The following is a 14987-nucleotide window of genomic DNA, read 5'->3' as shown; positions in this document are numbered from 1 at the left end:
TATCCACTCTGTTACCCGGCTGAGTGATTTCAGTTTCTTTACTCTTATATGTTTGTAAATTGTACATTTTTTGCTTTAAAAATGATTGAATTATGTTGTTTTTATCTTCCGGTTAAGGTTTTTATGCCTTTAGTAAATCTGTATGCAATATTTTTAGAATTATCAACAATTTTAAAGTTGTTTAAGTGCCGCTAAGCCTTTTTTTCATGGCGGCCATTGATTGTTTTGAAACAGCAGACTAGTGGAATTGTTGCCAATCTAGAGAAACTTAGCTTCGCAACAACAAAGATAATGCCTTCATTTATTATTGCCTATTAAATCATGCTTAATCCTTTCTGGAATTTTTTCGAGGAAATAAGTAAGTGTTTAAGATTTACTTCGTAAATTTTAATATAGATATTTTGAGTTTTTATGTATTTTTGCCTTCTCGCCAAGAGAGAACTGAATTAATTGAATGAGAAATACTCAATCGTCTGTGAAAAATTGTTTCTTTTTTGTTTTGTTTGCTTAATTTCTTTTATACATCATTCTAGCTTTATTATAGTATTTGAATAGAACATGTGGCAACGATTAGATAATTCTATTCTTTAAATGATATAAATTTTGTGCATTATGAGTTATAATATGAACGAAATATAATACTATTAAGTGAATCTAGCGCCAGAGTGTCGCTATGGTAAACAAATACTAGAGTGAATTTTAAAGAATGCATTTATTCTATTTTGGTTTATGCGTTGTCGGCGAAGTAGTTTTAATTCAATCCAATAAGTTTAAATGGAATGCAAGAAAAAATGCGCATAATTTAATATTCCGTACAAGGAAGTCATGTGGTGTACACATCAGATTTTTTAATACTGTTATTGTAACAAATTGGTGTTTATCGCTCGTCATTTCTTCTTTGTTTTCAATTTAACCTTTAAAGAAAAAAAGCATTTATCAGTCTATGATTTTCCCAAATATTTTGAAATTTTATTTATGAAAATTCCGCAAGGCGAAATTTTCTTTGTTTATCACAAATACATTGTCCATTTCTTAAGCAATCGTAATAAGAAAAAGAATATGCTGTTGTAATTATGTTGCAAAATATGTTTTGATGCAAGAACAATTATTCTGAGTTCACTGTGAAAATAAAAACAGCGATACTAAAGGAACTGCTTTGAGTCATAACTTTGACCTTTTGGTTTTCTGAATGCCTTAGCCACTAGGCTCGCGTGACTGCTTCTTTATTTATTTATGGCAAGAATGTTTGCTGTCCTTATCCTATATATCAGTTTCACTGTCTTTCACGCTAAGGAGGCGGGAATGAATGAATGTGTCTGGAAGATAGAAAAGGCGTGTACCGAATAGAAAGGGCTAAAATAGCGCAATCTGGTTTCTGAGATGAAAAGGGAAACCAAAAAATGAAAAAAAGGAGGTTGCGGTTGTTTGAGGTACGTGTGCGCAGATCGTAGGGAAAAAAGGGAATTTTTCATTTGCCGAGAACTCCGTATTTTAGTTATCGAAATCCTTTGCATGCACATCCTTCATCATTTTTTATTTTCCCTTCTGATTCTCAGAAATTAAAAAATAATTAAAATTATTGAACCTTTATTTTAAATACTGCTTTCTGTCAAATGGTTTTGCTTAGCTGTGTGTTAATATGCATTTCATTCAAGTTTCAATTTTGACATGAGAATAAAAAAGGAAAAGCTTTCTATCTGGAATATTCAGCATTTCTAAATAAATAAATGAAATGAAAAAAAAATGCACCTTTTAATTTGAAAGTACATAATGGTGGAAAATAATCTAGTGAATAACGATAGATAGGCATAATGCGGTGCGCATTACTGACTTTCAAAATGTTACTAACAGAAATTTTCGAATACGATTTGAAAATAAAGAATAATAAAAAAAGAAAAGATGTATTTTAATATGTGAATATATGCCGTTAGCAACATTGTTTATTAATTAGAGTAATGCAGCCTATGTAATTACAATACATTTTTAAAAATAATAAAATAAAAATTGAAGTTATTAAAAATGTGACAATAATGTATGGAGGCATACAAAATCGTCTTATTATAGATACATGCTTCATACTGCTTTCTTGCTTACGCGTTACAAGTAATATAGATTTCATGTGATATTCAGAACGATGTTTTTAGAATTAATATATAGCTGCAATCGGATGATAAAGCTAGTGTATAGTATTGATAGTTATAAATTGGAAAATAAATCTGTTGTAATTGCTCTTGTAAAAAACAGCATTTTGTACATGAAATGCGAATTAAGCAGGATTTTTTAACCGACTTGCTTATTTCTGTTAAGTTACTAACGCAACTGTTCTCAACCGTTTTTGCCTCATGCACCCCTATCATCATTATTAGACGAACATCCCACCCTCTTTCCGAAACTCGAAAGCATTTGTTTAATTTTCCTCCAAGCAAAACTCGAGTGCATTCCTTATTTTAATTGCATTTATTTAATTTGACAGCGTGTTCTATAAATTAAGCAAGATAAAGTATAGAATGTTTTGATAATACCAAGACTTGAATAAAAGTAGTTTTTTTTTTATGTTCAGAACCTAAAACTAAATGCTTAACAGGTTGATCGCATCCCCCTGAAACTAATATATACATATAATTATGAGTAAATTAAAGAGCCTATAACCTGCGCTAAACCTGCAAAGTAATATATATATATATATATATATATTAATTTTCTAATTTCGGAGTATGTTACAGAAATAGTTTAAAGGGGAATACTGAGAAATTTTAATTTTCTAATATAAGACCCACCATTAGCCGAAGCTAAAGCCGCTGGACAATGGTAATTCGTCTGAGATGATTAATCGGGATGGCTGTATAAGATTTGGGTGGTGTTCCCTATATTTAAAGTAAACACGTCCCAGTTTCTCTTAGAAGCTCCTACACGAAGGCATTGTTCTTAAGGAGATAATTCTCGTATGCTTTATTATTGTCAATTAACCAACCACTAATGTAAGCAAAATTTGTTTATAACAGCTCAGAGCAACTTTATTGTATCGATTATATTCGCTGAAACATTAAAACTAGGATTTTCGGAAGATATCGAAGTTTAAAAGCGTAAAATCTACTTAATTTATAGCATTATTTTCTTAATAATGTATCTGATTGAAAGAGTGTGTTGTATGTTTAAATTTATATATTTATTATATATCTCGCTGATAATTTTTGCCGCCAGTATATAAGAAAAAAAAATATTTTTAACGCCCTATATTAAGTACCTCTGCACCGAATAATCGTTTAATTATTTTATTTATTTCATATAGGAATTCCATCGCTAATTTAGACTAATAGCATTATTTTAAACATCTAGAATCAGTCATAAATCAACCTTAAACCAATTTACTAATCTAAAGTTGAGAGACTTTCTTGGTACGATGCATTCTCGACTCGCATATTTTCGATTTAATAATCTTATCGAGACATAACCTCCTCGTAAGTGAGTGGCATTTTTCATACCCTCGGAAACGAAAGCAAATTACGTTACGTTTCATACCACCCTTTCTCTTTGATAAATTCCTTTGCTGGTGATAAACTATAGGGAATTTTTTGGACGCGCGCGAGGGAAAATTTTCTTCATTATAATTATGAGTCACTTTCACTGGTGGCCTCGGAATAGACAGACGTAACCGTGTACACTGCCAGTTTCCTGTTATTGCTATATGACAAGTAAGATATATCTTTAGCCTGTGTTTCATTTATTATTTGCATTGGTGGAAATTTAAGCATTAAATATGAGTGACATATTTCTATGTATATATGTATATAAACGCATTTTTTGTGACGGTATTTAGTTATTTTACTACATATTTATTTCATTTACTTTGAAAATATTAACAGTTATTTTAATGAAATATATATGTTATTCATTTTTAGTATTACTTGTTAAAGTCTGGATGCATTTATGCATTTAATTGTCTACTTTATGTTGTTACTGTTTATATCCTTTCATATTTAAAAATTTCTTCAAAAATTATTAAAGCTTTTAAAATTCCCGCGTTTTAGTGGAGTAGTTAGATCTCGAATATGAGTACTTGTAACATTTATGGAAAAAATTCATATTAACCAGTCTTTCGTTAACAGGAATCGGTCTTAAATTTAATTTTTTTTCTTAATGGCCCAACTTTTTACAGGTGGCCTAGCTTTTTAAGTTTGAATTCAAGCAAAAGACATCCTGAAAATGGCCGAGGTGAGTTTTTTTTTTAAGGCGTTTTTAAATTTCCATATATCTCCGTAATCTAAAATTATATTTATAATTTGCCAAGAAATTCTTTTTTATATGTTTACTTTTATACATCATCAGTACTAGACTTAGCTAAGCATAATTTTTAGATAGGAAATTTATGCTTAGTATGTGTAAATTTCCAGAACCAGCCTTAAATTCTTAGCCCAGAGCTGCAGCTAGGGTTTTTATCACACGTGGACAACTGAAGATCTCGTGCCCCTCCTGTTTGACAACAGTGTAAAAAAATTTCATTCTAAAAATTCATAGCATCAATTTGGCACCCACTGGAAGCTGCATCCGGGGACAGATGTCCCTACTTTGCCCCCTGCCCCTCTAACTACACCCATATCTTAGCCATAATGACTATCTATGCCTTTAAGATTTTTATTAATATAGTAATTAAAAATAAAAGTGAAGAGGATTTCTAACATCAAATTGGCATTGTCTAAAGCAAAAATCTCTGCTAAATTATGTAACACACAGGGAGGTTTCGTATGCATATTTTCAAAAAATCTAAAACTTGCCTCTCTCCTTTTTAGATGTATATGTGTCTTAAGTTTTGTATTTAAAGTATAGAATTTTTGGGACTTGTAAGTGAGAAAAAATTAGATGTTTCATTGCATCTATTTGAGTTGTTTATTTATTATGTCTGCCAGTGCTTACTGCAGTAATTATAACATATTTCATCATATTTTCCTACTCTGTTTTAATAATCTTAAGAATGCAGAAAAGCTCTTTTCATATAATGAAAATAGCTGAATCATTTAGTTTCTCTATGTGTATTCATAAATCCTTATCTTCTCCTAAAATCTGCTATTCAGTCTTGAAAATTTGGCATAATATTAATGTCTATGATATAACTTTTTAGTGATCTTATAGATTTCAAATTAATGTTATGGTATTCATTACAAAGTATGTAAAGATCTAAACGTCTAGATCCAATTGAGTTGCTGAAGCTAGTTGCTTGCTTTGAATAACTTATACTATATTATGATGAACTTGGAGTAATTTCTTACTTAAACTTGAGTCTGCTTCTGATCTCATGGAATACATTAGTGTTATCGCTGCCAAAATTTTTAGCCCAAAGGGCTTTAGCTCAGAAGGGCTATTAATTTCATTTTGGCATTTTGCATTGGTTCGCTATAAATGTTGGTTCACTGTTGATTTAATTAAAATTTACATTTAACAAAACAATTGTGTACATAGGTAAATATTAAAAATCAAAACATTATTTGCCTAAAGTTCATACTCAGCAATGGAAATTTATCATTCAGAAACAACGATTTCAAAAGCATTTTGAAAATATTTCTGAGTTTAGGATGACTTTGTAGAACAATTACTTTGCATCTGAGACTGTTCCAGTATGGCCCAGAAGGAATTTCGTTTTGGCATTTTGCGTTGGTTCACTATAAATGTCGGTTCACTTTTCAAATTGTTGCCACCAAATATTAGAGACCGGTGTTATATTTAAAGAAATTAAATAATGAAGAATCTGCATAAATGTATGTATGTTTCTCGCATTGTGATAAAACAACGGTACCCAGAGCCATCAAATTTTGAATAATGTAATCTTCCACTGAATATGGTCATCTGGAAGCCCGAATTTGAAATTTGTTTTATTATCAGTTTCGTAATTTGTAATACTTTAACGAATTTTTGCTTAACAAACTCGACGATTTCAAGGCGAGCAATGGCAGTGCTGTAAAGCAAAAAAAAATATTTTTATCTCCGGCGCGCGAGACTGTATATCAGAAATTCTAAAGATATGCTCATGTGATATTGCTATTGAATTGAATTTTATAGTTTAAGTGCGAAGAACATGGTATTTAATACACAATGTTAAAAAAACTTCCCTTTGGGCATAATGTAAAATCTGATAGCTTTCAGATTTCTTTTTTTAATTTTATTTTATTTTATTTATTTATTTTGGTTTGGTTATGTTTGAACTTCAACTGCTTGAAAGAGATTCAAGTAGTTACTATTATTGGTATAATATTAATTTTTTAAATTGAAATTTTAAATCAATTTGCTTCCATTCCATGTTCAATCATAATAGAATTGGAACTACGCTGATATACGCCCTCAAGGCGCCAAATATTTTTGGCGAGAAACTTCACGCTGCCGTATTGCTATCTAAATTTCAAACTTTAAAATGTCTCCAAAAACACGGTTTTCGCGAATGCAAAAACCACATTTTGAACACACAATTTAAGCTAAAATTCCGAAACAAAATCAAAAAATTTAGATAGCAAAACCGTGAAGTTTCTAACCAAAATTATTTGACAAGAGTCCATGTACACAGCGATATGTTTTAACTTAAAAAAACATCTACGAATGGCACCATCTAGGCAACGAACGAATTTACGAACTATGCACACCTCGCTTTAATAAATTAACATAACAACAATAAATTTCAAAGAATACCATGTACACAGCGTTCTGTTTCAACTTTAAAAAACATCTACGAATTGCACAATTTAGACGGTATGCACTAATCAACAAAATAACTAAAATAAATTTCAAACAATTCAAAAAAAAAACAATAACAACAGAAATTCATACTTGAAAAAACAATGAACATAACATTCTACAAAATAAGAACAAAATAAAATGCACTTACCATTAATGCTTTTTCGAACAACAGAAATACCAATTTCATACTGCCATGTAATCACTATCGTATTTATATGACAGCCAGACACACTATGCAGAAAATTCATACTATGGTTCACAAATAAATAAAATAACAAATAATCACAAATCCCCACTTCTATCATGCACAGCCACTAAAAATAATCTCCCATACCTTCTTTCCACACCTCCAAATACCCATTGCCCCTCAACAGGACGATATTTCCTTGTGCCGAACTTCAATTCAACAACTTTCACCATTAAATCTTCCCCCCCCCAGCTTCTCAGACACAAAGCATGATGGGAACCAACGAACTCCAGCGAAAGACTTTTCAACGTCAACAGGGTTGCCATACAACACGCAATCGCACCAAAAACCACCGCAGAACACATATCGCCACATTTGGTGAAATTAGGGCTTATATCAGAGTTGTACCATAGAATTTTGCATGGGGAGGAACATAAGAAAATGATATTCAATTAGAAAAAAATTTTAGGAAACTTGTTTAACAGTTAGTCCATTTTATTGTCATATATCATATATTTACATCAAATGTTCTGAAAATAGGTTTATGTTGTAAAAAAAAAAAAAAAAAAAAAAAAAAATGTTTCATTCTGAAAATATTTCTTGTAAAAAATATTAAAAAAATGAGTGTTGCATGAAATTTCAAAGGGCTTCTACATTTCTTCCAGTTTAATGTTATATTTAAATCATAAATCATCTATGAAAACAGTTCTAAATCATACCTAAACCAAACAAGTTGAAAATTCATATTTCTTAAATAAAGTAGTACATATTCCAATGATATGTGTTTGTATTTATATAGTTCAACAATATGTAAACTGTTTCTGTTTACAACATTTTAATCCTTTGATAGATATGTGTAACATAAAAACATAAATCTATAAAATAAATTTTAGTTACTTTGTCAGTAGCATAACCTCAGAAAGGCACCAAAATGTTATGTTAAGTGATATGTTTGATAACCATCGTTTATGTATATGTGAAACTAAATTTTATTTGCAGTCTACATTCAAAGGAAAGAAAGTAGAATATAAAGAGCAATTTTTTTTTTTTTTTATCTTTATATTCTGCTTGCTTTAACTGTGCAGAATCTACTTTCAATATATGCTGCACTTATTAAATTTGATTTTATCAAACTATGTATTCAAATTTATATATGCTGTACTTCACATGTCTGTTTCATTGTTTAAAAGATATTAGTTAAATTGTTAATATGACCCAGTTATCCTTAGAAAGTCCTCCACAAAGGCATCCCTCCTTTTAGGTGAAAGCCCTTATGTGGTTTGCTGTATTCCAATAACCTAGTTAAATAAATCATTGTTTTCTTATGCTTTTTCAGTTGCTAATACATGTTTTCAAATATTTTAACTGTTCTTGATGCCAATCAAAAATCAAAATCATATAAAAGTTGCCCATATTCCCCCAGTGCCAATAATTGTAAAGGTGGAAAAGGCACTCCATTTGGATTGATGATAGCTTAAAAAAGAATTCCATTGTATAGAAATATCATTAAACAAAAAGCACTCAATATTTACAAATGATGTAAAGAACGTGGAGAATCCTCTGTCAACCCAGATTTTGTAACAAGTAAAAGTTATTTTGAAAATTTCAAAAAAGTGTTCAGCAGTTCATAGCATAAAAATTCAAAGAGAAGCTGCTATGACATATCCAGAAAAAATTCAAAATATTATAGAAGAGGAAGGCTACACAGCAGATCAAGTTTTCAATGCTGACGAAACTGGGTACAAAAAATGCCCACTAGAACTTTTATATTGAAAAAAGAAAAACTGCACACAGATTTAAGATGCCTAAAGATCATCTAACGCTACTTTTTTGGATTAATATATTAGGGGATTTGTGACAAAACCCTTGTTAGTTTATAGATCTTTAAATAATCATACACTTAAAGGCATAAATAAATATACCTTACCAATATACTGTAAAGCAAATCCAAGAGCTTGTGTAACTGAAAATTTATTTAAAGACTGGTTTTTAAATTGTTTTGTGTCAAACTCTGAATATTATTTAAGGCAGAAAATTTTGAGCTTCAAGGCACTATTATTATGAGATGATGCTTTATGTTACCCACAAGATTTAAATCATCACAAAGTCAAAATACTGTTCCTACCACCTAACACTAATTCATTGCTCCAACAATTGGATCAATGTATTGTATTATTTATACCTTTAAAATGTATTACATAAGAAAAGCATTACAATGGATTTTAGATGTAACCAGTTCAAAATCAATTAATGTAATGGGAGCTTGGATGAAATTTTCAATCAAGCACTGTATCGATATCATGTATTTGTTACTGAAAGAACTGAAAACATCAATGTTAAATGAGTGTTGGAAGAAGATATGGTCCTCTCCAGTTGAAAAAGAAAACTTGCATAAATCATCAGCGAGGGAAATTGGAGACATATTAGAATTTTCTAAAGGAATCAGAGATGAAGGTTTTGTGCACATGGCTATTGAGGACATTCAAGAATGGAAGAAACAGATTGAAATGGAAGAAACGGAGTTGAGAAAACAAATTTGAAAGAAATGGCATCTGAAGCTGTAAATCAAATTGATTCTGAGGATACTAGCGCTGATGAAGATTCAGTTAATAATTTAGCATAAAAAATTTTAAAGAAACATCTTAGCTGAAAATTTCGAGTAATTTTTCTTGAATGCAGACCCTTCTGCTAAAGAAAGCCGAAAATTTAAAAGGGAGCTGCAAAACTGTCTAGCTCTATACCAAGAAATTTACAATGACATGATAAGAACTAGCAAGCAAAGTAAAATTACAGATTTTTTAAAGATGCAAGAACATAAAATGAAGGAAAAACGTTCTGAAAGTAAAGGCGATATCATTCCACAAAAAACATGTTCTTGGTTGATCATATTGAGCAGTGACGATGATGAAATTTATTAAATGAAAGTTGTCTTAAATTAAAGATTTTGTTGTTGTTGTTCTACAGACATTTATATTTGTAATAGAAATTAAATTGTTTATGTAGAATTTTTTTTAAATATTTGTTTTTAATATTTTTTTGAAACATAACCCCCCTTTTTGTACTGGCTCTGGGTCTCAACAACATGGTTTCACACAACATGGCATTTTTAGGAACCTAACTGTTATGTTATAGGATGGTTATCCGTACTTAAGATGCCATGGTTGAACATCAGTGATTATAATAGAGATAGAGAAAAACACTTCTGCCCCCATCCTTTTTTATACGCATTTCCATAAATATGTATGTATTTTTTCTCTCACAGTATATTGTTGGCGAAGGCACCGTGAAACCTTACCCAGACTTTGATGCTAAACAAGATGCTGAAGCTCTCAGAGCTGCTATGAAAGGATTTGGTAAATAATAATTTTATTTCAAATCATATTTTCTTGCATTAATTATTATTAAATGTGCATGACCCTGATCTTTTTTTAGTATTTTTAGTGGCAAAGCTGCTTGCATCCTGTATAAGATCTCTCTCTTTTAAATTTATTGCATGTAAAATATTTTGTTATTCCCCTCCCCCTTCATTAACTTAAAAGTTATTTTATAAGTAGAGAATAAAACAAACTTTTTTTCTTTAAAAAATATTGTGTAAGAAAAGCATTTCATAAGCAACTATAAAAAATGTTGTTACTTAGAGGGCTATCTTCGTGCTAGTTATCTATTTTTGTTTTCTTCATAGCTATACGTATACTTCTGTTTGATTCTAGTAACTGTAGCGCAAACATAAATATATTATTTTTGTACTGTAAAGATATTATCTCTTTTACATATTCTTACAATGACTATTCCTTCTATTTGTAATGTGAAAAGAAAACATTTTGCTTTACTCTTAAACTGTTGTATAATCCTTCATCTGTATCTGTGTTTTCAGTTATCTGTACTGTACTTTTTCCAAATCAAATTTTGAAAATTCAAGAAGTAAACTATCTTAAATTATAATATGTACAACCCCCAGGGGTTTGCGAAAATAATATTGTAATGCAGATTTTTTTTAAAACGGCATTAAAATCAAAAGGGGGGGAACCACACGAAAAAAAATCACAAGAATTAAAGAACACACCCACTGTAAAACAGATTGGTCGCTGCATGTTTGTTAAGAAATCTATAATAAATTTTAATATTTTCTTTTTTTTTTTTTTTTTCCTGTTTGTTTTTCAAAATTACTTCATCAATATTAAATTATATCAACAATTTTATACATTATAATTTATTCCTCTTATTCAAGTAATCAAAAATATTCTCTTTTTATTACAGACATTTATTTATATTTAAAACATTTTATCAATGTGATTAGTATCATGTTCTGCTTTATATTTAAAATTATTACAGAAGTTTTCCCTTCTATGTAATATTTTTTAATATTGGAAATAAATATCAAATTAAGGCAGTTTACTACAGATTTTAGAATTAGATGCTTGTTCACAACCGGAAACTGGGAGAGTAGTGTTGTATTAACTGTCTGTTTTGTCTGTCTGTCTGTCGACGTTCACACATAGGCTTAGCACTTGTAAAGCTTGAGTGATAGTGATACTGTGACTGTCAAGTTCTTGTATAAATGATTTAATAATTATTAATTTAATTATTATTATAGCTTATTTTATTATGGATCGATGGTTCAAAACAGGTCGTTTAGAAATGAGACATGATAATCGAGATGATAGTACTGAAAGCTGTAGTGAGGTACCGTTTCACCAGACGATAATAGAAAAGGGAAAAAGCGAAAATATGACAGCGACTATCTACAATTGGGTTTTCATTTTTCTGGGGATAAGTCGTAACCTAAACGCTTTGTGTTATATGTAACAAAGTTCTTGCCAACAGCAGTTTAAAACCATCACTTCTTTGTAGACATATTGAAACAAAACATCCGACGCAGAAAGATAAACCTCTTGAATATTTCAAAAGAAAATTAGCAGGTATCAAGAAGTGTAGCCTTTCTTCTTTCTTAACTTCAAACGAAGATAGTAAAATGGCCCTTGAAGCATCATTTTGAGTAAGTTATAGAATTACAAGATCTGGACAAGTGCATACAATAGCAGAAAATTTAATTGGACCATGTGCGAAAGATATTGCCAAATGTATGCTGGGGGAAAAGGCAGCAAAGAAAACTGAGCTAGTTGCCTTATCAAACAACACGGTGTCACGTAGAATTAATGACTTGGCTAATTAAGTGGAGAACGAACTTCTAAAAAGAATAAAATTGAATTATTTTGCAATTCAACTTGACGAATCAACGGATGTAACGAATGCCGCAGTCTTGCTTTTCTATGTTAGATATCTTTTTACTAATATTGTTCAAGAAGACGTACTATTTGCAAAACCTTTGAAAACATACACAACTGGAGAAGCGATTTTCGATATGATCAATTGGGTATTTTGAAAAGAATGGAATAAACTGGTCTTATTGTGTGGGTGTGTGTACAGATGGTGAAAAATCAATGACAGAAAAATTTTCTGGTTTTGGGTCACGGGTGAAGAAGATCAACGAGAAAATTCAATGGACTTGTTGTATTCATAGACAAGCTTTAGTATGTAAGCTTATTCCTGCAGAGTTATCTACTACTTTAAGTGATGCTGTGAAAATTGTGAACTTTATAAAATCGCATGCTACAAATTGCCGTCTATTCCGTACGCTTTGTGAGGATTTTGGATGTTTCCACGTTTCTTTACTATTTCACACAGAAGTTAGATGACTTTCCCGTGGTAAAGTTTTGACACGTTTGTTTGAATTGAAGTCTGAAGTTCAAGCATTTTTTATTGATCATCCATTTCATTTGTCTTCTTGTATATCCGATGTTCTTTGGCTGTAAAAGCTTGCGTATTTAGCTGACATTTTTTGTAAATTGAATGAATTAAATATGTCTTTACAAGGCGAGGGTGTCACCATTTTCAGTGTACATGATAGAATTGACGCTGTGTTGAAAACGATAATTTTTAGATTCAATGCCTGCAGATGAATGAGTATAGATGTTTTGACTCTGTCAGCACTTTTTTATCAGAAAATTCAATTAAACTTGACGAAAACATTAAAAGGAGTCTATGTGAACATCTGAACTATCTTCGATTAACTTTCGATGACTATTTTCCCAACAGATGCAATATATCCATCTCAAACAACTGGATAGGTAATCCATTTCAAGGAAATGTAAGTTCAGAAACCTCTCTAAATATACTGGAAAAAGAAAAACTCATAGAGTTATCTTGTGGCAGTTCTATAGAAGCAATTTTTAAAGATCAATTTTTAATTGACTTCTGGCACAATATACAAAATGAATGTCTTGTTCTGTCAGAAAAAACCATTGAAGTTCTATTACCATTTTGCACAACATATCTATGCGAGAAAGGATTTTCAACATATACTTATCTGAAAGATGAATACAGAAACAGGTTAAATGCAGAACCTGATCTAAGACTAAAATTGTCAGATATTGAGCCTAACTTTGAATTGCTTTGTTCTATCAAACAGCCACAAATATCCCATTAAGAGTTTTTCCAAATGTAAAACATAAGAACTAGTTTGTTAAATTTATCTTGTTTTCAACTTTTATAGCCATCATTTTAGTCTAATGTTTTATTTAAATGTTTCATGATTAATATAATCAATTATTCTGCAATATAAAAATATATATATTCTATCAATTTTATTATTATTATTATTATTATTACTTGTCATTAACGACTACATAGGGGGTTCGTCAAATTTTTTTGGACCTTTCTTTTGGTTCGCGAGGAGAAAAAGGTTGGAAAACACTGATGTAGATGAGGCTAGACAATGCTACTGCAACATTTTTTCATTATTATATTGATAAGTATTAGGTTAAAATGTCAAAATCCCTTACTTCTGTAAGTGTGAGAGAAAGAAAATGCTTTCCTGTATAATGTAGTACATTTTATTGTATTTAATGTGTGTAATATCTTATTATACATAACATATCAATTAAACTTTACTATATTTATATATGTTGCTGAAATAACATATTGTAGCATTTGATGTTAACTGTGGTTTTACGCAGCTTTAGTAGGTCTTTTAGTACTTACATATTCTGATGCATTACTGCATTCCAAAAATATTAATGCAAGAGTAAAAGAAAAAATTCAAAATTATTTATACCTACTTTATATATAACATGTTATGGAATATAACATATATGGAAAAACTCTGAAATTAGATTAATGGGAAGATTTTTGAATTTCTATTAAAATTTATTACTTCTTTAAGATTTTCACCTAGTTGTTTTCCATATTCATTGCCTTTAACAATGGATCACTTTAGAACGTTCTGATATTCTGAGCTTTTTGTGCCTTTATAGACACCTCCTCATTTGGACAAGTTTTCATATGGGACCAAGGCCTGGGAAACTCAAATCATAAATGTTTCTTATTTTGGCTGGAATGTCCACTGAAAAGATATGCAATCCTTTAAATTACTTGGAACATACTAGTTACATACTGGTTTATAGTACCTTGATCAACATAGTGGTTAGCAATATTGGCTGCCATATTGTTGGGCGAAGTTGCGATTCTGAAGAAAGCCTGCATATTTGCAAGTGTATAGTGTTTGTGCAGCATGGGGATATTTAAAATATTGGTGAGTCGAAAGTCTTGAGGTGTTTGGTGATAGGGCAAAAGGAGTGGGAGACCCTTGGATGTTCTTCATCAAAATGGAGGAGGTTGTACAGTAAGTGCAATGGAATAATACTCCTAAGACTACTGTTAAGTTTTGTTGTCCCAACTTCTTCTGCTGCTGGTTTATTTACTTGAAACTTATGAAACATATTTCATTGACTCCTTTTTTGCTTTCTTTCTCCTGATATATGTAAAACTGATAACATTTAGTTTTTAAATGCGATGAAGTTACTGGAAGTCTTGGCCCCATGAACAGGCACAAGCCAAAAGCATGAGTATGCCTAGGTATAGTAGGAGCAGAGATTGCAAAAATCAACTAATTCAAGCTTCCTATAATGCTTCCATAGCATTATAGGTGTGTCTGTGACTCAGAATCCATATTATTAATTCACGAACCTTGTGGATGTAATTTATTCAAAAAAATATAAGTTTTAAAAAATGATAACTTTAC

General features: G+C 30.5%; 1 protein-coding gene across 6 annotated transcripts in view; it reads left to right on the top strand.

The window, feature by feature from the left end:
• Positions 1-14987, top strand: part of LOC118185541 (annexin-B12-like) — a 57928-nt gene that overhangs the window by 20590 nt on the left and 22351 nt on the right. For 4 of the 6 annotated variants that reach the window (XM_085817465.1, XM_085817464.1, XM_085817463.1 and 1 more), the window contains exons 1-3: positions 3596-3692; positions 4157-4212; positions 10170-10260. In XM_085817465.1, coding sequence (XP_085673591.1) covers positions 4204-4212; positions 10170-10260 — 100 coding nt within the window. In that variant the 5' untranslated portion in view covers positions 3596-3692; positions 4157-4203. Of the gene's footprint in view, positions 1-3595; positions 3693-3784; positions 3810-4156; positions 4213-10169; positions 10261-14987 lie in introns of those variants that run through there. The other 2 variants (XM_085817462.1, XM_085817461.1) reach the window with 2 other exon arrangements.

Source organism: Stegodyphus dumicola, chromosome 5, assembly GCF_044657685.1.
Source record: "Stegodyphus dumicola isolate Sdum_Otavi_A_Nest chromosome 5, ASM4465768v1".
Classification (NCBI taxonomy): Eukaryota; Metazoa; Arthropoda; class Arachnida; order Araneae; family Eresidae; genus Stegodyphus; species Stegodyphus dumicola.
This window is presented reverse-complemented; position numbering and strand designations above follow the sequence as displayed.